Below are 24,588 nucleotides of genomic sequence, written 5' to 3'. Positions count from 1 at the left end.
AGGTTACCATTATAATTTTTTCCTCTCATTTCTCATAACCAGCTGGTCACTAGGTCTGGTCTGTTTTAACTCCTGAATATTTCTGGAATTTGTTCCCTCTTCATCCCATTCACCATTGCTTCACTTCTTTAAAACGCTGGCTAAAATAGTTATTCTTTATATCCTCTACCTTCAGTTTTATCTCCCTCAAAACCTTTTTCACAAAGTCATAATTGGCGTACAATTCAAATCTCTTCAAATTCAACTGATTTAGAAACCCTTCATTGTTTCTGTGTGGCCTACAAACATTTACTGCTAAGAGGCATGGAACAGAGGTACTAGAATCTAGAGGAAGGTGGAAATGCATGTATTTTTTTAAATTAATACTTATTGGAGTATAGTTGCTTTACAATATTGTGTTAGTTTCTGCTGTACAGCAAAGCGAATTAGTTATACGTATACATGTATCCACTCTTTTTTAGATTTCCTTCCCATTTAGTTCACCACAGATCATTGGGTAGAGTTCACTGTGCTATACAGTAGGTTCTCATTAGTTATCTATTTTGTACATAGTAGTGTGTATATGTCAATTCCAGTCTCCCAGTTCGTCCCACCCCCCCACCCCCACTTGGTAACTATGTTTGTTCTCTACATCTGTGACTCTGTTTCTGCTTTGCAAATAAGTTCATCTGTACAATTTTTCTAGATTCCACATATAAGCGATATTATACGATATTTGTTTTTCTCTTTTTGACTTACTTCACTCTGTATAACAATCTCTAGGTCGTCCTCATCTCTGCAAATGTCACTATTTCGTTCATTTTTATGGCTGAGTAATATTTCATTGTATACATGTACCACATCTTCTTTATCCATTCCTTTGTCTATGGACAATTTAGGTTGCTTCCATGTCCTGGCTATTGTAAATAGTGCTGTAATGAACATTGAAAATGCATGTATTTTGAAAAAGCCTTCCATTGAGAATCACTCTAATGTGATGTAATTGCTGGGGTGGTTTTATATATATCAGTAGTGTCAAAAAGAAAAAAAAAATTAAGAACCGTAGTCTCATGAGATAAAGTTCCTTTTCTATACATTTAAGCCTTTTATCAGCTAGCTTCTCCCAGCTTTGACATCCCTGTCTTGTGCCACTCTTGGCCTCTTTATATAATTCAGCAGCACCAAATCACTATACACTTAATACCCTGTGATGTTTTTTTTACTAGCCTACATCTCTGTTCTTCCTCATCCCCTATTTTGCTTAGCTGACTTTTTGTTGTGTAATTTGAATTGTCTTACTGTCTGCTAAATTAAATCTCTTACTCCTTGTATATGAAGTTGAGTGTCTTCCCCTAAATGGTACCACCTTATTAGTCTTTAATGTACTTAGGGGATTAGGAAGAATTAAAGTCTATGGGTAGGGTGGGACTTAGATAACTTGTTTTAGGAAGAGGGAAAGATTTTTGGAAGGAACAAATTTTGCTTACTCCTCATTTTATGAAGTAGTTCTTAATGCTTATTCATATAGATTATTTTATTATATCAGTAAATCTTGACTAATTAAATATACAAATAAGAAAGAGCTTACACCTTCAATCTTCCTCTATTTGCCTTTCTAGGAAGCTATATTTACAATGTTGATTAGAGAAAATGACCCAGAGGTGAGTTTTGCATTTAAATGCTTTTGTACACTTGTTTAATTGATAGAAACATTGGTTGTTTTATTGTTCACCTGTCAAGAATTAAAGAAAATCTTAGCACTAGTTTTAAAATATTGAGGTGATGGAGATGTCAGATGAGTCTTCTCTTGGTAAAAATAAGAAATAGAGGGTAAAGGAGTCCTAATGTGCAATAATTTTTAGATTCTGGAGCCGTATTAACTGACGGGTAAATATTCGGTATATTAAGTGTTTTGGGTACATATTGATAGAAGAAAGATTATACTTCCTTTTTTAGTATATTGTTTCACTGATTATTCACATCTAGTACTAAGACCTCACTATCTTTACCCATATAGTCATTTTCTTACTCTTGGCAGAGGACATCACCTGACCTCTGAAAAATAAATTGTTAGTCTGTGTTTTACAGTTTGATACTTTAGCTGTTTCTCTCTTTTTCTATGCTGTCTCCTAAAAAAAAAAAAAAAAAAAAACTACAGGCAAATGTAGATAAAATTTACGATCGATTTGTACATCTTGATAACTTACCAGAAGATGGACTTCAGTGTGTACTTTGTGTTGGACTTCAGTTTGGAAAAGTGGATCACCATGTATACATGAGTAATAAAAACAAGGTAACAAGGTCACTTCTATTTTCGCTGTATGTTCTGTAGAGAATATATAATTGAACCCTATATTCTTATGGTCTGTAACTTTTAATTCAGCTTCTGAACTGAAGCACCTATAAACATTATTCAGCCTCTTAGCAGAATTATGATATACCATCATATTTTCTCCTGGGCTGTGGCAGGAAGGAGGAAGAACTCTTAGTTTGAAGGGGAAATAAAAACTTGCACAAGGGAGAAAGGTAATACGTGCAAAGAGCATTATCTTTTGGGGAAGTGCAGACTTGTGTTCATCTAGCCTTAACTACCTTTGTGACCTTAGCTAAGTTGGTTTACACTTTTAGTTCTTATTTATAAAATGAAAGGGTGTCAACCAGGTATTTCTAAAGTCCCTTTACATTTTCTGTGCCCTCTGTCTTCTCTGTTTAATTCAGACGTGTCCATGAAAATTAGATTTTGGTCAACCATGTATTACCTAGAAAGGTAGAAAGGGTTTTATAGCAAAGTTGACAGTATTTGCTTCATAAAAAATACCTAATTGACCAAATAGCAGATACTAATTTCTTTGACATGTTTAAGAAATTTCTTTAACCATGTTTAAGTGTCAGTTCAGTGGCATTTAAGAATATTCACGTTGTTGTGCAGCCATCACCACTATCCATCTCCAGAACTTTTTCATTTTCACAAACTAAAACTCCCTGTCCATTAAACAGCAACTCTCCATCTCCCCTTTTCCTAGCCCCTGGCAACCACCATTCTACCATTTAAATTTCTGTCTCTGAATTTAACTACTTTAGGTACCTCATATAAGTGGAATCATACAATTTTTGTCCTTCTGTGTCTGGCTTATTTCACTTAGCATGTCTTCCAGCATGTATTGTAGCATATGTCAGAATTTTCCTTCTTGAGGCTGAATAATATTCCATTGTATGTATGTACCACATGTGTTTATCCACTCATCTGTTGATCGACACTTGGGTTGCTTCCACCTTTTGACTGTGAATAATACTGGTATGAATATGGGTGTACAAATACTTGTTCCAGTTCTGGCTTTCAATTCTTTTAGGTATATACTAAAAAATGAAATTGCTGGATTCTATGGTAATTCTACTTTTAATTTTTTTAGGAACTATTAATTAATACTTTTCTGTCTTTTCCAAAGGCAATTCTTCAGTTAGATAGTCCTGAATCTGCTCAGTCAATGTACAGCTTTCTGAAACAAAATCCACAGAACATAGGTAACCATGTATTGACCTGCACATTATCTCCAAAGATAGACTCAGCAGAGGTAAGATTATTTTCTATCAACTTTTGTGCTTTTAGAAAATGAGGAAAGCATAAAGGTCATTCTCCCAAAGCTAGAAGATACACTCTGAAGCTGATTTCGAGAATGATTCTTGGACAATAGTCAAACTCATTCTGAGTTTAGATACTGTTTCTTTTAAAAATTTATTTTGCAATCATTATTCCAATTTTCATGGTTTATGGAACAGTATAAATTTGTATAAATGAGAATAGATTGAGGTAATTTTAGAAAATGTAGCGTATTCATTCCGATGCTTACTATGGACATATGTGCAGAGTGATGCCATATACATAGCATGATTATCTCCAGAATGCAGTCTACATTGAGTCCATTTTGACTTCCTCCTGATAGAAGTTTTTTTCTTTTACTTGTTTAAATTATTATACTCTCTTCTTTCATAAGAAAGAAGATTTTACAGGTTCTTGGCTTGCACAGTAATAATCTTTGAAAACTATGAATAGTCTACCTTTGAAAGAATTAAATTGAAACTCAGATGTTTTCTCTTTCTAATAGTTTCATTGTATCTCAATAGCAGGAGATAAATAGGGCCTTATATTTGGTGTCTGCTGGTTTTTGTTAATCTGCCAAACTCGTGCTTGCTCAAGAAAGAGAAAATTCCACCATCTAAATCCAGATTAAATAGAGCACCTATAAGTAAATGAATGCATCATGATACTGATTTAAGCACAAATTTTTTTTTTTAAATTTATTTATTTTTGGCTGCATTGGGTCTTCGTTGCTGCGTGCAGGCTTTCTTTCGTTGCAGCGAGCGGGGGCTATTCTTCATTGTGGTATGCAGGCTTCTCATTGCAGTGGCTTCTCTTGTTGCGGAGCACGGGCTCTAGGCACACGGGCTTCAGTAGTTGTGGCACACGGGCTTCAGTAGTTGTGGCACACGGGCTTAGTTGCTCTGTGGCATGTGGGATCTTCCCAGACCAGGGCTCGAACCCATGTCCCCTGCATTGGCAGGCGGATTCTTAACCACTGGGCCACCAGGGAAGTCCTTAAGCACAAATTTGTGTGGCTTATTTAACCTGATTTCAGAAAAAAAATTTTTTTAAGTTTTTAGCATTTTTTTTTTCTCAGCAGAACATTGTATTTTTAAAACTTTGTGTTGTGGTATGTTTCAAGTTATTACTTTCAACTATGTTCAGAATTACAGTAAACACAGACTACGCATAAATTTTTCTTCCAGAATTGTGGTCCCAAATTTTTAAAGAAAATGAAACAAGTGGAAATTATATGAAACTTCTGCCTAAATTAATGCTTTATTTCCCACATCCTAACTCAACCTCATTCTTACAGCTTATTAAATTGAAGAGCACATTTAACTTATTATAAAAGACTTATTAGCTCCACCACTGATAAGCTAGCCTTGTAATCTTGAGCATGTCACATAATGTCCATTATATCCATTTAACAAATCATAAATTGGATAGTAGAGGCAGGTGGACTAATTTCAAGGTGTTGTAATAGTCTATATGAGAGGTAATGAAAGCCTAAGCTAGACTATGAGGTGGAAATAAATCCTGCCCCCAGATTTTTTTAATAACAGTTTTTAAATTACCATGTTTATAATGAGTTAATTAGTATCCTATGTTACCCTCCGTTCAATATCCTCCCCCCATTTTTGTTACCTGTAATGTTACTTCCACATGTAGTACATTACAACCTTTAATTCTATAACTATAGTTACCTTGCATACAGAGTATGAAGGCTTAATTCTAAGTACAGAAACCCAGGACCTGCATTTTTGATATCTTGATTATGAAGATATTTACTGCAGAATTTAGTAATGAGAGTAGGTCTATAAAGAAAGAAATACGTGTAACTTGCACACTTGGAAGTGACTCTCTTATACTCCCGGTCTTTTCTCAAAATGATGCTGTGTTTTTGTTCAGTATTTGGGTTATGGCTTTCCTGTACAGTTTAGGAGTTGTTTTTTTGTTGTTGAAAGGAAAAAAGAAGACTGTCTTCATGTTACTCGGGTCACATAACTTAATTACTATTTGTTGAATAGAATATGCTCTCTTCTTAGAGCTATTCTTCTGACACCCTGTTCTAAATTTATGGCCATTTGCTTTGTAAAGGCATCTATATACCTTTGATTTTCTTTTTATTGCTCTTCTGAGTTACTTCTGTTATTTCTTGGACTATGTATCTCCTACTCTCTTGGATTACTTTCTGTTTGCCAGAATATATTGTCAAATAATTTTCCCAGAAAGTATGTATGGCCAGTAAACTTTCTAAATCCCTGCATATTTGGAAATGACTTTATTTTTCTCTTACATGTTTCATTGATGGTGTGTCCAGGTGGAGAATTCTGTGCTCAGATTGTTCTTGCTTTTATTGTTTTGTTTTTCTTAACCAGTGTTGTTAAGGAGAAGGCTGATTCCAATCCTACCTCTATGTAATTTTTTTTTTCTCTTTGAAACCTTTTAGCATTTATTCCTAATTCATTTAGCAAATAGTTATCTAATTCCTTCTCTATGCCAGCACTGTTTTAGATTTTGGAATACATTGGTAAACAGAGAAGTCAATGGCCCAGTCTTCAAGGAGCTTATTTTATATACACACACACACACACACGTATATATACGTAGTGTGAGGTGGTAAAAAGTGCTATGAAGTGCTGTGGAGAAAAATCAAGAAAAAATGATAGAGTGTGCTGGATGGCGGGGTGTGCAGGGGGATATGTGTATTTTAGAGTGGTCAGGCCCCTCTGAGAAAGAGTTATTTGAGAGACCTGAAAGAAAGAAGTAAGAGAGCGAACTCTACTAACGTATCAAAGAGAAGAGGTTTTTAGAGAGAACAAGAGCTAAGGCCTTAAGGACGTATTTGGTGATTCGGGAATTCCAAGGAGGATCAGTATGGCTGGTGCAGTGAGCAAGGTTTTAACTTGGTTTGGGACTTATTTCCTATATCCTGCTTAGATCATTCATTGAATTTATGAAATCTAAAAATTAGTGTGTTCCTTCACCTGAGGAAAATTTTCCTCTTATGTCTTTGAATATTTCTTCTCTTCAGATTTTAATGTTCTGTCTTTCTGGAAGTAGCACCTGTACTGATATTATGGATGCTATATCCTATTGAATTTTTTTTTAGAAAAATTTTTTAGAGAGTATTCTTTAGAGTTGTTTTTAAAGCAGTTCTCTGAAATATCTTCAGTCAGCTTTGTATGCTTGATTTGTTCTCTCTTGTGCATTTGTTTTTCTCTTCTATTAATTTATGAATAAAGAAGCAAGTTAGCTAATACAGGTATCTGGTACAGATTTTCTCTACTATCATATAGGTTGGTTTTGGTTTTGGTTTTGGTTTTGGTTTCCTCTAACAAGTTTCTCCCATGAATGAGAAGACCGCTTGTAAGCACTGTGGATGGGACTTATCAACTGCCATCTTTAATTTTCTTTATATACCATTACAGTGTAGAGTGGATACCTTACCAGATACCCTAGTAAAGAAGGCCTTTACTCTGGGACTCCAACACCCACACCGGGAACCTCTCTAGAAATATTATTCAGTTTCTATACAATATAATTCTCAGCTTTTAATCTGAGAAAATCTAGAGAAAGATAATTCTCGACTCAGCACACGATTCCCCACAGAAAAAGCCTTCAGCTAGTATATGTAAGTTCTAAAGGGCAGATATTTTTGCTGTTTTGTTCAGTGATGTATCCTAAGTGCCTGGATCAGTGCTTGGCATAAGCACTGAATTTTAATTCCTCCTTTCATTTTGGGCCCCAGGACATTGCTTTCTTGGTGGTTCAGATACATGTTTAAAAGGATTATTGTTAAATTTTGTCCAGCACTTCTGTGTGTTTTGAGTAGAAAGCTTTCTAAGTCAACTAGTCTCTCATAAATAGAAGTCTTTTAAAATAATAATTGCACAAAAAATACGTTGATATTTCAGGTTACTTGTTTTTATTCTTAGCAAAAGGTAGTATTTCCAGGCTTTTAAAGTTAAAATTTTCTTATTTATTATCAACATTATGGAAACTTATTTTTCTCATTAATTTCTGTGTGTCATTTATTCTGTATAATCTTATTTAGAGATCTTTATCTAAAAATGGGAAAAAAATTCTAGAACCTGATGGTTATGTGGACACTGAAAACTATCTGTTTTGATATATTTTTAAGGTATGGGTGTTTTTTTTAGCTTAGATTTTAAGAACTGAAAACACTGCATTGATGAGTTAAATATTTTAAATCCAGTAGAATATCCTCTAATAAAATGTGGAATTATATTACAGGCTGAAGCTGAGAAAGACCCAGAACTAGGGAAAAAAAGGTATGTTGCTTTAAGTTTGCTAACAGTTTTTATAGTATGTAGTTAATTACTAAATATTATTTGTGTATTTTATGGTAATTGTTCACTAGTAACAAAAAGTTTGTATCTTTTATATGAGTGTTATGAGGGTGTTTTTTGTTTTGGGGTTTTTGGAGGGCTCTGTTTGACCTAGGGGCTTTTTTTGTTATTATTTTTTGTCTCTTTCAGATATTTACTGATTTTTTTTTTTTAGGAGAAGTGAATGTGTACACACAGTTTGAATTAAATATATAAATTTGCCTTCTTTATGAAATGTTTTGCTAATTCTCTTGAACAGCTCAACTCTGTTATCAGTGTTATATTCTTGTTAGATTTTTCTATTCCAAAATAGTTAGGCACAGTAGTAATTTTAAGTTTGTTTGTATAATCCTTTTAAATTTTCATTGAGTTTTTAAAACCAGAAAGATAGTATTTAGTGTGTATTTTGGTATAAAACAAAATAATATGTACACTGCTTTATATTTTCAGAGGGTGAAAGGTTGTTCTTCAGAGTCTATACAAACTGGTAACTCGCAACTTTTTTTGACCACATATAGTATATCCTCTTTGTAGTGACTTTCTCATCCTGATGAATACCACACTCATCACCACCCTTGTCCCACCAATGAATAACCTCCCTTTTACTGCTCTTCATTGGGAATCACTGATAGAGAATTCTTTCGCTCTTTCATACTAAGTGATTTACCCTTATTTCTTAGTCAGTGTAGTAAGAGCTTATCAGTTTGAAAGAGGAGTTTGAGTGTATAAATATGGAAAGTTTATTTTATTTGATACACTGCCTAATTATAAGATGCCTGAAAAACAGGATGTCTTACGGATTTTTCTTCTCAGTAATTTTTATAAAATGAGACTTTTAAATGATAAACATGATTATGAGTACATTAAAATATATCGGTAACTTTAAGCAATAGGTTGGCTATACATATCCACACAAACTTTAAGTTGCACATCAGCATACCAATTATATTTACATGCCTAAGAAGTAATAACCAACAGCAAGCAGTGTTTGCTACAAAAGCCCGCAAAGGGCTGAATAAGTAACAATGCTGCATGTAGTAGTATAGATAGACCTGCACTTTGGCTGTAGTAACTCTGGCTGGTAAGTAAGTAGGCTCTTCCAAAAATCCATTTTATATATTTCATTTGACAGTTTCTTTCACGTCCAAAAGAATAGTTACTGTGTGCGTTTGGTCATTTTCTCTTTCATTGTTTTCACTTATCTTTTAAAATCAGATATGTCTTAATGAATTTACAAATAGTTGTCTAGTCTTATTAATTTTTAAAGTTCTAGCACTAATAATTTCTTAATTCCGACTTTGCAGTTGTTTTTTTCTGACCTGTATGATGTTAGAGAAAAAAGACATGGGATGTGGCTGAATACTTCACATTTCTTTATTGGAGTAAGCTGATCCTGAGAAAATACTGGTCCTTGTATTTTTTTTTTAAGCACTTGTGGATGCTAATTCGTTAATATGATCCTCTTGTTTATAGTTAATGTAAAGTATTTGTTTCCTTTTTAAAAGAAATCTCACATGGATATATTAATAATTTAATAAAATTCTACATTTTCCCTGTTTTAACCAACCCCCATGTGAACGTTATTTATTTATCATATGATTAAGGCTCCAAATAAGGGTGCAAGAGGAAATGTTCACCAGTTCATTAATAATGTTGGGCAGTACTCAGTGGCCCTCTGAAATAAATACTGATCTTCACTGTTATGTCTCAGTCTAAAGTTTCTCAGAAAGTATATGGTATGGTGTTAACCTTTGTTCTCATGGCCAGCTTTTATTATATACCTTCTCTGAAGATTTTGAAACCCTGGTTTTATGGAGGGATGGGGTAGGACAGGGGAGTGGGAAATTAGATACCTCTATCCTGAACCCAGCCTTTCTGGAATCCTTTTTTGGTCCAGTTTCCAGAATATGATTTTGTTTTCTTTATTCTTTTAAAAGACTTGTTTTTTATACTCTGGTGTTAATAATTTCATTTATTTGACATCTCAAACTGACTTTCCAAGCTAACTTGATGAACACTGAAGCTTTTTACCGTATCAGCCAGAAAACTAGATACTAATTTTTGGAAAAATAAATCCTATGAAGAAAGCACGATAATTTTAAAAGACTGGCACACAAGAACAAATATGGAATTAAGCCGTTTTCCTAAGTAGGTTCATGCTGTCTGTTTCAAGTGTGATACTGCATAGTGATTCATTTTGTATAAAAGATAACAGCTTTTTAAATTTACTGACAAACTTTAAATGTGGTAAAGGGGGAGGACTTACTGTATCCTAGAGCCAGGAATCAAAATCTCCATTGTTCTCCTTCTAAAGCCCAGTAAATTGGTGTTTTTGTATAGCTCTAGTTTGTAAAGCCTTTAGGGTTAATATGCAGTTCTGTAATGAGGCAGGAGTTTGAATTTAATGTTCATTATTGGAAATGAGTCTTGTAACTTAAAAATGAAAGCTTATTTCTTGAGAAATAATATTCACATAACTGCTTTAACTGAATATCACAACTTTTTCTTTGTCATATTTGTGTTTGGCAACAAGTTTTTTTTTTACTTTTCCTAAGAATTTGGAACACCAAAAATCAGCCATTGGTATTTTTTAATATAAGGGATGTGAATCATTTCAAATACAAACCTTTAAACCCTTTCAGCATACAAAGGATAGCTTATACAGTTGAATAGAATATTATTTGATAAAGATCTATGGTTACTGACTTTTTAACTTAAATAAATTCCTCAAACTCTTTGCCTTAATGGCTTTTCTTCAAGAGGTGTTTCTCTGATCTCTTAGAAAAGTTTTCTCCTCTGGAAGTTTAAACTTAACCATCTTTGGAGGAGGGAGGAATAGTTTATTGGCTCATAAGATTAGGCCCTGATGTGGTAGCACTTACTTTTTCCAAACTTCTGAAATATTATTAATGTCTCAGGACACGGACACCATCTTGCAGTAACTAAAGAGTATATAGCCACCCTTTGAGAAGCATATCAAAAGGGATGTCTCATCCCCTCCTTCCTTGAATGGTAGGAGGAAAAAGTCAACACTGAGATATTGATATGGCAGGATCACTTTCTGGAGTCTTTCTCCAACCTGTACCTTCTAATGTAATTAATCAGATGTATTTGTTAAACATTATTGTGTTGACAGAGTGCTGGATGTTGTCTTCAGAAGCTAAGATTTTCCTTATTACTATTCAGGATAATCTCTTATCCATGGAGCATTAATATAAAAACAGTTTATTCTGTCTCTGTCTCAGTGAAAATAGTTGTATCGCACACTTTTATTTTTATGTTGGATTTGGGAGGACCTTGATGAATTAGATCAGTTGCATATATTTGCCATGTATTTCCTCCATTTCTTCTAAATAATTTTACTTAAAATTTTAAGCTATGTATTAGAATCTTAAATTAGTCTCTGTAACTGGAAGGATTTCTTTTAACAAATTTCTTCTTGTGATATAGCCAAAGGCACATACTTTATAATAAGTACACATGTTTATGTTAAGGTGGTTGTATCAGCTTTGCCTCTAACTTTAAATCTCCAACAGAGTATTTAAAAGATATTTCCAAAGAAAGTTTTCTTTTAAGTATTACTAATAAATACAGTTCTTGGGAAATTGAAAACAAATCTGTTTCACACCCAAAAGAAAGAGGTGACGTGTTTAAGATAAGTGTGGCCTATCAGTTTCTGTTTCTGTTCCTTTTATGTAAGGCTCACTTACAAAATTGTAAATAATGCATGGATCACTAGTTTCACGAACCATAAACATATTTTATTATTTCAGTTACCACTGTTGGGGAGATAAGACCTAATAATAATTTGAGATGTCTGAAATTCGCATTCAGCCTTCTGGTATCAGGGGCAAACTTGACACAGAAGGAAAAAAAAATGGTTATAACTTATATGAGTAAAATGATCATATCAGTGGTCATAATATTGCCATAATTTCCTTTGAACTAAAAAGAAATCTTTAGTGCAATGGAGGATCATTTTAAAATTTTATGTTATCTGTATATTTACATCAAAACTTCTTAACCATTATTATGCTGATTGGCTGGATTTCCCAGTGCTTATTGCTCTTGTATCAGGAAGTCTTAACAATTAGCATCAACAGGATTATTTATGATGGTTGAATTCTCATCATAGTTTGATTTTTGTTTGTGTTTTTGTTTGTGTTCTTTTTGTTTTTAAATACTTTTAGCCCTGACTTGAAAAACCGTCCAGTTGTTGAAAGTGAGGTGCAAAGAGCAGCTGATAGTCCCTCCGTTAAACCTAGTGAAGTTAAAGAGGAATCTATTCCCAGCATTCAAACAGAAACTTTTATACAACAGGAAGAGCCTTGTGAGGAAGAACCAGAAAAAGCACTGTGTGTCTCTGACTTTGCTATTGAAACATTTGAAGTTGAAACTCAAGGAGAGGAGGTCAAAGTGGAAATTCCTCTTGTAGCATCCACTCCAGCCAGTATTGACTTATTCACTGAAAATGGAGAGCAGTCTGTTTTAAATCAGCAGGTGTATACCAGTGACTTTGAGAAGGAAGAGGCAGAAATTATTAACCCTGAAACAGAATTAACATCATCTGATAGTGCATTTATAGAAGAAAGGAACATCAAAGGAATTCTAGAAGACTCTCCATCTGAAGCAGAAGATTTCTTTTCTGCAATTACACAGTCTATGATAGAAGCTGTAGCTGAAGTAGACAAACATGAAACTGTTTCAGAAATAGTACCATCTACTTGTGTTGTGGCCTTAGTACCTGGAATTTCCACTGGGGATGAGCAGTCAGTGAGCACAAAGGGAATTTCTGCAAAAAGTAATATGGATGAAAAGGAGGAGAATGAATTAAATACCAAGGGAACCAGAATGAATCTGCAAATACGAATAGAGAAGGCTGAAAAGAATGATGATAAGATGGTTGCAGAGAAGTTGGAAAAGATTGTGGCTGCAATGAAAGAAAAGCCTGCAGAAAACTCAGTGACCAAGGCATGCCCAAATAAAGGAGTGGTTCAGGCCAATAAGTCTGATGAAACTAGTAAAATTAGTATGCTGCCTGCATCAAATGCATCTAGCAGTAAATCAAGCATCAAGGCTGGTATGGTCTCTTCTCTAAAGGCAAAAGCTACAGCTTCAAAATCTGAAAACCAGAAAAGTTTTCTAAAATCTGTACTCAGAGATCAAATAAATGCTGAAAAGAAACTTTCAGCCAAGGAATTGGGTCTCCTTAAACCTACAAGTGCCAGATCAGGCTTGGCTGAAAACAGCAGTAAATTGAAACCCACTCAGAGCAGTGTTACCAGAGGAGGCAGTGGAAGGATCTCAGCCCTGCAAGGCAAAGATTCTAAACTGGATTACAGGGATATTACAAAACAGTCTCAGGAAACAGAGGCTAAACCTTCCGTCATGAAACGGGATGACAGCAACAATAAGGTGAGGAGGGTAGGAAGAATGTTCAGAGAATCTTTGAAGTGATTAGCTCTCTGTTGTAGCTAAGGAGTAGGAGATGTAATCTTGTTTTATGCTTTCATCTGCTCACTCCCTTCACCCCCAAGCTCCCTTTTCCCTTTCTTAAATGACTCCATTGATTTAAGCCAGTAGACACTTAGAATAATAAGCTCAAGTTTGTAATTTATTAACAGGTGTGAAAGCATTATTTGGATAAAATGTGGTCAGAAATAAAACTTTGCATTTAAAAAAAAAAAAAATCTGCATTGAATCTCCTGAGGTGATTTAGCTTCTGAAATGGGAAACCGTTTTCTCTTTTAAATTGAAGCTTCCTTTATCAGCTTACTGATGGCCCTACTTAGACAGTAAAACTGAATTTAACTACAGCTTATGGAGATGATGCCTATACTGTTAAATGATTGTTGACTTAGCTTGGTATACCTGTTAAATATTTGTATAATTGAATGTGTTTGGGTAATATTTGCTTTTTGAATTCTTTTTGTGTTTTAAAGAACATTAATAACCTAGTTGTAAATTCTGTTTTTCTGTATTTCTTATTTAATATTTCAGACTTTGACTGGGCAAAACACTAAGACTCCTAAAAGCACCACTGGTAGAAGTTCCAAACCCAAAGAGGTAAGAAACAATCTACTAACACAGACCCATCTATTCCATCATTCCATAAAAGAGTTCGTCCACCTTGTAACTTGTGTCTCTCCTGTAATAATTAGTTTGATATAGAGCAAGGGACAGGAATGAGATAGTATATTTTTGACCCCACCACCAGTTCATTTTCTGACCTTGAGCTAGGCTAAATAGTTTGTTCTTGGTGTGGAGCAAAAAGTTACACAGGGATGGAAAGGGGATTAGAGTAGGAAGACACCTCCAGTCTCACATCAGTAGGAAGGGGTTGTAACACAGAATAAAACCATCTATGTAAAGGAGGTTGACATTTGACTTGAGTCCTCTCCATTTTGTTATCCTTTTGGTACCACTCAATTTAACCTAACTAGACGGGCTTTAAGATTTACTTTCTTGGTACTGACTTCTACTGCCAAATAAACATGTTACAATTTATATTTGGCTGTTTGGTATTTTAGATTTCTGTTATTCATAGAATATTTTTTCAGTTATTTTACTTTTTTCCCCTGGTAGGGCATAAATTTGGGTCTACTTTATTAGGGCAAGGAGAAATGTTAGTAGTTTAAGAAGCAGAAGGAAGGATTATGGTTCTTCCATGGCTTAATAAATTGATAGTACAGTTGCTTACACATCCCCCCTCCTGCCCTAAATTTACTGCGTATGTATTCTAATGCCATTATTATATTTACTAGTAATTGACCATTGATAGTGTACTAAATGTGTAGGAGGCCTGCCAGGAATTTATTTTCTTTAGTAATTGGCACCATTTTTCAAATTACAGATATTATTTTTTTTCAAGTGCAGTTATATTTGTCATTAAGTCTTAGTAATAAATTTTCTGTATAACTTTCTCAAAATATAAATCTTATATAGGCATACCTCAGAGATATTAGAAGTTCTGTTCCAGACCAGAATAGTAAAGTAAATATCTGAATAAAAGTGAGTCACACAAATTTTTTGGTTTCCCAGTACATGTAAAAGTTATGTTTATACTATACTGTACTCTATTAAGTGTACAGTAGCATTGTGTCTTTAAAAAAATGTGCATACCTTAATTAAGTACCTTATTGCTAAAAAATGCTAACCATCATCTGAGTCTTCAGTGAATCGTAATCTTTTTGCAGTAGTAACATCAAAGGTCACTGACCAGAGATCACCATAACAAATACAATAATAATGAAGAAGTTTGCATATTGTGAGAATTACCGAAATGTGACACAGAGACATGAAGTTATCAAGTGCTGTTGGAAAAATGGCGCCAATAGACTTGTTTATCACAGGGTTTCCACAAATCTTCAATTTGTAAAAAGTAGTATCTGCAAAGTACAATAAAGCAAAGTGCAATTAAGCAAAGTGTGCCTGTATCTTAGTATTACATATCTTAAAATATGTATTATGTATCTAAATTGATTGATGGAATAGTTAGCTATTAACTTTCTAGTTGCATTTGAGGTGCTTTTAGTAGTCCATGAAGTCTCCAAAACACTTGCTAGATATCATTTAACATATGGAATGGTAAATTCTTTATATTATGTTAATTGTTTGATTAATGCTCTTAATGTAGTATTTTTGTACATCATATTTCCAATTCGCACGTCATTTAGGAAATAATTGTAATCTTACTGAAATTAAGTAAAGGTGGAATTAGATTGCTATTGTTAGGATTTTACCTTTGGCATTGTTTACTCTTTGGATTTGTTTGTGGGGCTTTGAAAAATAACTAATTTCAGCTTTAGGAAACATCTCTATACTGAAATTCTCACAAATGATAGGTATGTCATGCACATTTATTGAGACTGTATGGAACCTAGCCAGTTATCAGTAGTTGTTCACAATTCTGTGAGTTTTTTTACCTTTCCAACAGGAACCCTTATTTCCATTTAATTTGGATGAATTTGTTACTGTGGATGAAGTTATAGAAGAAGTGAATCCTTTTCAAGCCAAGCAGAATCCACTGAAGGGAAAAAGGAAGGAAGCTCTCAAAAATACCCCTTCCTCTGAACTTAACTTGAAGAAGAAGAAGGGGAAAATCTCTGCTCCTCGTGTTGTTGAGGGAGAATTATCTTTTGTAACATTGGATGAGATTGGGGAAGAAGAAGATGCAGCTGCACATCTAGCACAAGCTCTAGTCACTGTGGATGAAGTAATTGATGAAGAAGAAATAAATATGGAAGAAATGGTAAAAAATTCAAATTCACTTCTTACATTAGATGAGTTAATTGATCAAGATGATTGCATTTCCCACAGTGAACCTAAAGATGTTACTGTACTGTCAGTGGCTGAAGAACAAGATCTTCTCAAACAGGAACGCTTGGTAACTGTGGATGAAATTGGAGAAGTAGAAGAGCTACCTTTAAATGAGTCGGCAGACATAAGTTTTGCTGCTTTAAATACTAAAGGAGATGAGGAAAATACTGGAAGGGATTCCATTGGGTTCATTTCTTCTCACATGCCTGAAGACCCTTCTGCTTTAGTTACTGTAGATGAAATACAGGATGACAGCAGTGATCTGCATTTAGTGACATTAGATGAAGTAACTGAAGAGGATGAAGACTCTCTGGCAGATTTTAACAACCTTAAAGAAGAGCTTAATTTTGTTACTGTTGATGAAGTTGGAGAGGAGGAAGATGGAGACAATGATTTAAAAGTTGAATTAACACAAAGCAAACATGACCATCCCACCGATAAAAGAGGGGATAGAAGAAAGAGAGCTGTGGACACAAAGAAGACAAAACTTGAAGCTTTGTCCCAAGTGGGTCCAGTAAATGAGAATATTATGGAAGAAGATCTGAAAACCATGATTGAAAGACACTTAGCAGGTAGATACTCAGAAGTGGTAGCTTTTGTTTTATAGGGGACTACATTTAAAATTTTTTAAAATATATGTTACAACATTACCAATAATTTCACTGTGTATTGACATAAGAAGCCAACAGATAGTTATGGCCAAGTGATATTTTCCGAAGAAATATGTTCAAGTTTCACAAATTTCTCTTAGTTCAGACCCTGCCCCAAGTTACTGTATCTCAAGAAAAGATAACAAAACCAGAAAGCAAACTAGAATACCCAGATTAGAATTGGAATGAAAATGATATGTTTGTATTATTGAGAAAATACAGCTTTTGATAAGTAGAAGGCTGTTTATACCAGCCTGCCTCCTAGTTTTTGCTTAGACTTAGGATGTGGGAAAATTTGTGAAGGTACCATTTCACTTTTAAGTAATATTTTGATGGTATAGAATAGTAGGTCAGCTCACTTTCAGTACTTTAGGGAGATCAAAATAATTTCGAATACAAAAATCTTGAAAAATTTAACCAAACTAAGAAAAAATACTAGAAAGGTCCCACAGTCTTGAACAAAATAGAAAAATGTGGGTAGGCTCCTTGAGAAAAGCAGGTGGTAAAGTGGAGTTTTGATCCGGACAAATGGGAAAATAAAACGAGAATGCTTAGACTAGTGCTGAATTTTTAAAAACAGAATTCTCCTATTTTATATTAGAAATAGGTTTCCTTCCCAAATTTGAGTAATATCTATCTTGTTTGCAAAAAAGGTGTTAAAGTTGTTTTTCAGAGTTAAAAGCAATTTAAACACTGTTACTGTAGCAATAAATTAGACTTTCTCTTTAAAGCTCAAGTGCCAGCCAAGAGAGTTAGAATTGGGAAAACGCCACCATCAGAAAAAGCTGTTACGGCAGAACCAGCAAATGATGAAGAGGCCTTCCAAATTAGTGAAGGTAAAGCAGGATTGATAGAAGTGGGGGAGAGAGTAACGCAATATGAGGAGGTGGTTAAAGTTCCAAAGATCTACTGTCTAAGAAGAAAAGTAGAAAAAGAGTCAACAGAGCAGGGATGGGAGTTGAGGGAGTGAGGGAAGGCAGCCCATTAATGATTAGATCTGGATAAAGATTTTTATCTTTGCAATTATAGAGATAATGGAACATAATGGAATGGGATAATAGAGAATAATATGGGATCCTGTTATAATAGAATGTGACAAATTTTTGTGGAAATGATCCACAAAAGGTTATTCTGACCATGTTGCAGCATCAAGTAAAAATTATTTATTAGCTAGCTTTTATTTGTGTACCAGATCTCTTGCTTTGTGGATGCTGCCGAGCAGACAGCCAGTGAATTAAATAAGATGTCTTAATAACAGTGCAATTCATGTTGAAACAAATAGGGAACAGTGTCTAGAATACTCCAGTTACTTAACAAGTATTTGTCATTGTGTCCATATATTCATAGCAAAATCCTAAATCCCTTGTACCGTTCTCTTTGAAAACAGCACCCTCATTGCCCTCCTGCTTTTGTATCCTATGTTCTCTAAGGAAAAACTACCAACTGTGATTCAGTCGCATCTCATTGACCTAGCTCTCAGCTGGGTCCTCAGTGCTGCTCCACAATTTATTTAGGCCTCCTTCCTTTCCCATTTCCTAACCAGGTGTAATAAAAACCTAAAACCCTTCTGCTTGTCATACTGGATTAAGTTTTTTTCTTCTTAATTTAGTCTTATTTGACTTCTCTGCATCATTTGTTACTGTTGATTATGTACTCTTTCTTGATGCTCTCTCCCTTGGCTAAGTGGGTACTCCTCCTTTGTCTATTCTTCTCCATTAACCTCTCCTTGATACCAAGCCATAGTCAGTGTTTTTACTAACTGACAAATGCTTCTAGCATAATTTCATGAGGGCTTTCCCCCCTCGGGATTTCTGTTGTGATAGGGCAACTTCAGCTACCAGCTTGCTTAGAACTGCCTCATCTCAACAGAAGAATAGAGAAAGAATCATTTCTTTACTGCTTTTGTAACCATTTATTTTCATTAATAGACAATATATTTGATGAAAGAACCTAGCTTAAGAAAAAGTCATTTTTTAAATAATTTTAAACTTAAAATATTTGTTTTAATCTTTTAAATTATTATGTAATTATATATAATATGTATTATTGTTGTTGTTATTATTAGATAAAGGTGCCTTTGGAGTGGCAGCAGCATATGTGTTTGAGGAAGTATTACTCTGTTCAGGGTTGTAGCAAGACACTGGAGGCTGTTTTAAGCATCAAGTCAAGAAAAGCGAGACAGCCTTTTCAATCGACTCTTTGGGACTTGATGACTGGTAAAATGCAAGGAGTAAGAGAACAGTAAATAACGATTTCATAGTTTCTAACCATCCCCTCAGATTTGGTAAAGAGTAGCCCAGTTACATGGGGAGAGCACTGAACTTGAAGTCACAAGTCTCTGTCACTTACTGGCTATGCATCCTTGGACATAATCAGTTTCTTACCTCTTTTGGTTTTGCTTTCTCCATCTGTGAAGAAATAGGGATAATAATGATTTGACCTGCCTGTCTCACACGAGATAAAAGCTAAATGAATGATATATATGTGAGAGAGATTTGTCCAGTGCTTTACAGCAGTTTAGGTATTTCAGCTACTGAGGGTAACCAGAATTGCTTGGAACCAGTTTTTGTTTTTGTCTTCCCCCAAGATCCTGTTAGGCATTTTGCTGATCACATTGAATGCTTCTTACATGTTAATTCACTTTGCTGGGTTTGAATGTTTGTAGTTTCACTTGTGATTCAGTCTAACAAGGGTCTTAGTCCATCAGTTTAGGTTTTGTTTTTTTTGGTTGGAAGGGTTTTCAGTACAGGGCAGCAGAATTATTCTCTGCTCTTGTCCTTTTCCCCTCAATCCACACTCTTCACCCACCCCATCACTTTTGCATACACACGTTAACTCTTGCCAATAATATAGAACTTGAACTTCTTCCATTACCTTTTAAATTTTTTCCTTAACAATGTGTAAATAAAATATGCTGCTAAGCATTAGTCCCATATCCTTAAATCTATTTAATAAGGTTGAACAGATTTACCCATTTATTCCTTATATAAAGACTCTTAGAAGAATAGTCGGGTAGGATTAACCAAGAAAGGTTTACTTAGAGAGGTGATCCATAAATTAATCTTTTTTTTTCATAGATTAATCTTTGAAGGCAGAGATTATCTGATGTTAGCTTCAGATAACATCACTTAGTATAAAATCTATAAATCTATTTTGAATAACTTTTTTTTTTTTCCTTGAAAAATTTAATGAGTTTAGTTGATGAAGAATCTGAATTAATGGATTCAGAACCAGAACAAAAACGCAAGAAGATTGAGGACTCTTCTTTGGGGAAATCAGTGGCATCTGATGTCCCTGAAGGTAAAGTAAAAATGACATTTTTTCCTTATCCATGTGAAATAAAAATTCAGAACCATAATAAGTGTTCTGTTGTTTAGATGAGTAATGCAGTGACCTTGCTTAGATGATTAGAGTGGAAATTAGCAAGCTTTGCACACTGGCATTTCTGAGAACAGTTTATTAAGCTGTGTTTTTACCTGGCAAAGATATTTTTATTGCACTCTTGAAGTCTGGGATATGTACTTTCTTTGTTGCTCTGGTAAGAATTGAGTTATCCTTGCCCAGGCAGAAATTCCAGTTGAGTAGGACATGCTGGAAAAGCTTAGCTAGCAAACTTTGTTCATGGCCAGCTCAGATGAGCTAAGGGGCACCTTATTTGTTTACCCAGTGTATTCCTCAAGCAGACAGTCGACTATCATTTTGCCTCTTCTCCCTGTTTTATTTTAACAGTAGATTCCTAAGAGGTTTATTTCAAAGACTACCAGATTCTTTCCCAGTGAACTGCTATTCTGAAGGAGTTCCCTGCCATTCCTGGAGGCTCTGGAATATTACAGAATTTGTTTAAAAATAAAGACTTCGGTTTTGTGATTAGAGGCTTAATTGCTCTTGATCCCTAGATACATAACAGTGTGTATTATGTTTGTATATAAGTGTATACTGTGCTTAGTATGTTTATCATGTTTAGATAAATTAACACAGCTCTAGATAAATCATCGTTAATTTTTTTCCTTCCTCTTCCCCCTCTCTCTTCCTGTCCTCTAGATTTAGACTTTCTTGTACCAAAGGCTGGATTCTTCTGTCCAATTTGTTCCCTCTTCTACTCAGGTGAAAAAGCAATGACAAATCACTGCAGGAGTACACGTCATAAGCAAAATACAGAGGTAGATATTTTTAATTTTTAACTCATCAAATCTTCAGGTGGTGGTATCATAGTCAAACTACTGAAGTGTCCACACAAAATGTACATTCTTTCCTTTTGGACGAACTTTTTAAGGTTTGTTTATTCCTCTTAAGTTTATTCCACTTAAGTTCAAAGTACTATTCATGTCCTTCACTGTATCTTGCCAGTAACTCCTAGTTTTTATTCCTTTTCCTCTGGCAACGTTTGCCAGAGTAGATTTTGCATATCACTAGTCCCATGTGACACTCCATTAAAGTGTGGGAAACTGTATATTCTGATGCCCTCTTGCAGAGTCATGGACACATAACATGTTAAAGTTTCAGACTTGTCTAGCCAAAGAATCCACTTAACTTTATTTAATCCATTTCCTCACTACTACCACCCCTTTTTTTAGTTGTACATGTCTTTGGGACACATTTAGATTAGAACTCTAGAGAATCGTCATTAGCCATTGTTGAAACAGTGGTTCTGATTCCTCCTGAATGTTTGAGAGTTGCTTTATATATCCTCTGTATTGAATTTGTGGCACAGACACTCATCTAACATTCATTGAGCTGTTATTTGCTGGAAGCTTGTTCAATCCCCCAATCAATTTTATGAGGTGGATGCTATCAGTTCCAATTTTGAAGATGAGGAAACAGGATTGAAGAGTACCTAATCCCCAAGATCACATAGCTAGTTAGTGGCAGATTTAGGATTTGAACCTACCTTTGTTTTATTCTAAGCTTATGCCCTTAAACATTGTGCTGTGCTACCTATGCTCTTAACATGCCACTTTTCCTCTTGAAATCTTCCACTGCCTTCATATTACACTTGGAATAATATCCAAACTTCTTATTGTGGGTCTGTAAGGCCCTTCGTGATCTGATTTTTTTTCTACTTCTCTGACCTCACTATTATTGCTCACTCTGTTTCAGCTTTTTTGGCTCTTTTTTTTTTCGTACATGAAAGGCCCCTTGGCTGCCTTTGCACCTTTATATTGCTGTTCCTTTGCCCTCTCCCAACCCCCCTTGTATAGCTGGTTCTTCCTCATCTTTTAGGTCTCGACTCAAATAACAGCTTCCCTGAAAGACCTTTGACAAAGAAAGACCTAGCTAAAGTAGAACACTCCTCCCACCCCAAAAAACAGTCAATCTCATTTACTTTACAGTCTTTCTTTCCTTTATAATACTTACCACCACCCCCTAAATTATCTTGTTTATTCTTTTATTGTTTCTCTTCCCCCACTAGAATGTCAGCTCCATGAGGTAAGGGGCCTTATCTATCTTGTTGACCACTGAGTCCCCCAGCATCAAGATAATGCATAAGTATATCATAAATATCAGATGATTCACGAATGGAAGGAAGGAATGTTAATGTAAGGCACTGTGTTTCTAATCTTTATTCTGTAGGATCAAGCTCTTTAAATTGTAAATACAATGAAATATATTAGATACGTTTGTAACACAGCAAAGCAACATCTAATAAATATTTTATATTATGAATTGCTTTTAACAGAAGTTCATGGCCAAGCAAAGAAAGGAAAAGGAGCAGAATGAGGCTGAAGAAAGAAGCTCTAGGTGATTGGGGGAAAGGGGAAAAAATTCATTAGAAATTCGTTTAGGGTCCAGTTGATTTGTGTATTTTTGTTATCACTTAATTTGTAATTTTTGTTTCAGAAGCAAATATTCATGTTGTACAAATTTCTGATTGCCCTTGATGTAGAGAGACTGAAGGGGAAAGTATGATGGGTTTGATTTTTATATCAAATCATCAGGCATGGAGAAATATCTTTTAGAAGTGTTTAAATAAATGTTCCTACTGTATATTTAAAATACCATGTTGTGTTTGTGGCTGATTTATTAAAGACTTGATAGCCTCTGCAGACAGGCTTCTCTACAACCACTGAGACTTGGGATGTTTGGGGATTCTTCTTGTGTTACTGGAAGTCATAGGCATGACAGTGTTTGGCTTTGCTTCAACTGGTACAGGTCAAAGATTTCTTAAAACTCTCAATTTTTCTGGATAAAATTCAATTACGGCATGTTTGGCTCAGGTAGGTTTGAGTAAAACCTTGCTTGACTTTTTTAATGGGTTAGAAAGATATTTTTCCTGCGTCTGGTAACATCTGCTATTTTTGCCAGGACCCATTTAAGGTGGCTCCTAGCAAGTCATTTAATATTAACTTGAAACTACAAAGACAAAGTAGCCTTTACTTTCTGTAGACCACAAGAATTGCTTTTTAAACCACTTGAATTATTATTTAATATGTGGGGAGTTGTAAAGGTACAAAAAAAAATAATTCACTGGATTGTTAGGTGCTGGACACAGCCCTCTACTGTAAAGTTTTAGATGAGGCCATGCTTCAGACATAAGCCTACTGACTTAGAGTTTTTAGTATCTGATTCTTTATCTCTTTAGATTAGAATGCACCAATTAACAATAGAGGGTGAATGGAGGGAAACAAAAAACAACTACTTTTTTAGATCTCTTACTCCCATCACAGCACAAGAGTTAGCTCACAGTCAGCAAGAGTGGAGTGAAGAACACAACATCTTTTTGTTGTTGCTCACCAAACTCACTGCACACTCAGTTCGCACTTAGCCACAGCCCGAGCAAAATGATAAAATACTACGCGCCACAGAGTAAGGAATGGGGTGGGGAGAGGGATGGCTTGTGAATGCCAAGAGTCTGTTGTAATTAAAACCATATAGGTGAATGAGGTACTAAGAGGGAGAAGAGCTCTTAAAAGGTTGGAGTATAAGGTGCTGGCAAGTTAAGGTGGCAGAGTAGGGGAGTTCCACGATGCTCTAGTGGTTAGGATTTGGCGCTTTCACTGCTAAGGCCTGGGTTCAATCCCTCATCTGGGAACTGAGATCCCACAGGCTGTGTGGTGCAGCCTGCCACCACCCCCCCAAAAAAAACACACCAGTAGAGTAAATAAGACTCTTAAAGAATCTTTTCCTGGGGCTGCTTCTGAAGCTTTTAAAACCAGAGGAATTAGGAACTTCTTTAATCTTGCCTGGATCAACCTTGGTGTTTAATCTTAAGAATTTATTTTTATTTATTTTTGCCCACACCACGTGGCTTGTGGGATCTCAGTTCCCCAACCAGGGATTGAACCCAAACCACGGCAGTGAAAGCACTGAATCCTAACCACTAGACCACCTGGGAACTCCCTAATCTTAAGAATTTAAATGTGAAACTCTTATTTCCTTCAAATTAGTTATCTGGATATTGGGATTCTAAATTAAAATAAAAGGAACTGCTAAAGCATAAAAGTATAGTAGAGGTGATTTGTGTGTTTTATCCTAGTGACACATGTTGATGGTTCACTATATGTAGTAAATAATGTTCCTCTCTGCTGTTGCTTGCAGTTAAGACTGGGAATTTTTATCTTAGGGCTCCAAATACAAAAGATTTTTAGGTTTGTTTTGTTTTGTTTTTTTAAATAAACCTACCTTTTTTGCATATAATCTTAGAAGTGTTCTAGACTTTTCCAGAAAACCTTGAAATACCTCCCTCCCTTTATTCACACTACACATA

The 24,588-nt window shown here is 35.0% G+C and overlaps 1 protein-coding gene across 10 annotated transcripts in view; it reads left to right on the top strand.

Moving 5' to 3' along the window:
• Positions 1–22,880, top strand: part of ZNF638 (zinc finger protein 638) — a 101,433-nt gene extending 78,553 nt beyond the window's left edge. For 8 of the 10 annotated variants that reach the window (XM_057557838.1, XM_057557839.1, XM_057557840.1 and 5 more), the window contains 11 exons: positions 1,599–1,640; positions 2,138–2,272; positions 3,426–3,551; positions 7,820–7,857; positions 12,105–13,329; positions 13,915–13,980; positions 15,851–16,805; positions 17,615–17,719; positions 20,082–20,183; positions 20,925–21,043; positions 22,561–22,880. In XM_057557838.1, the coding sequence (XP_057413821.1) occupies positions 1,599–1,640; positions 2,138–2,272; positions 3,426–3,551; positions 7,820–7,857; positions 12,105–13,329; positions 13,915–13,980; positions 15,851–16,805; positions 17,615–17,719; positions 20,082–20,183; positions 20,925–21,043; positions 22,561–22,626 (2,979 nt within the window). In that variant the 3' untranslated portion in view covers positions 22,627–22,880. The other 2 variants (XM_007175533.3, XM_007175534.3) reach the window with 2 other exon arrangements.
• The last annotated feature ends 1,708 nt before the right edge of the window (positions 22,881–24,588 follow it).

This window comes from Balaenoptera acutorostrata, chromosome 12, assembly GCF_949987535.1.
Source record: "Balaenoptera acutorostrata chromosome 12, mBalAcu1.1, whole genome shotgun sequence".
Classification (NCBI taxonomy): domain Eukaryota; kingdom Metazoa; phylum Chordata; class Mammalia; order Artiodactyla; family Balaenopteridae; genus Balaenoptera; species Balaenoptera acutorostrata.
The sequence above is the reverse complement of the archived record's forward strand: the minus strand, read 5'-3'. Positions and strand labels throughout refer to the sequence as shown.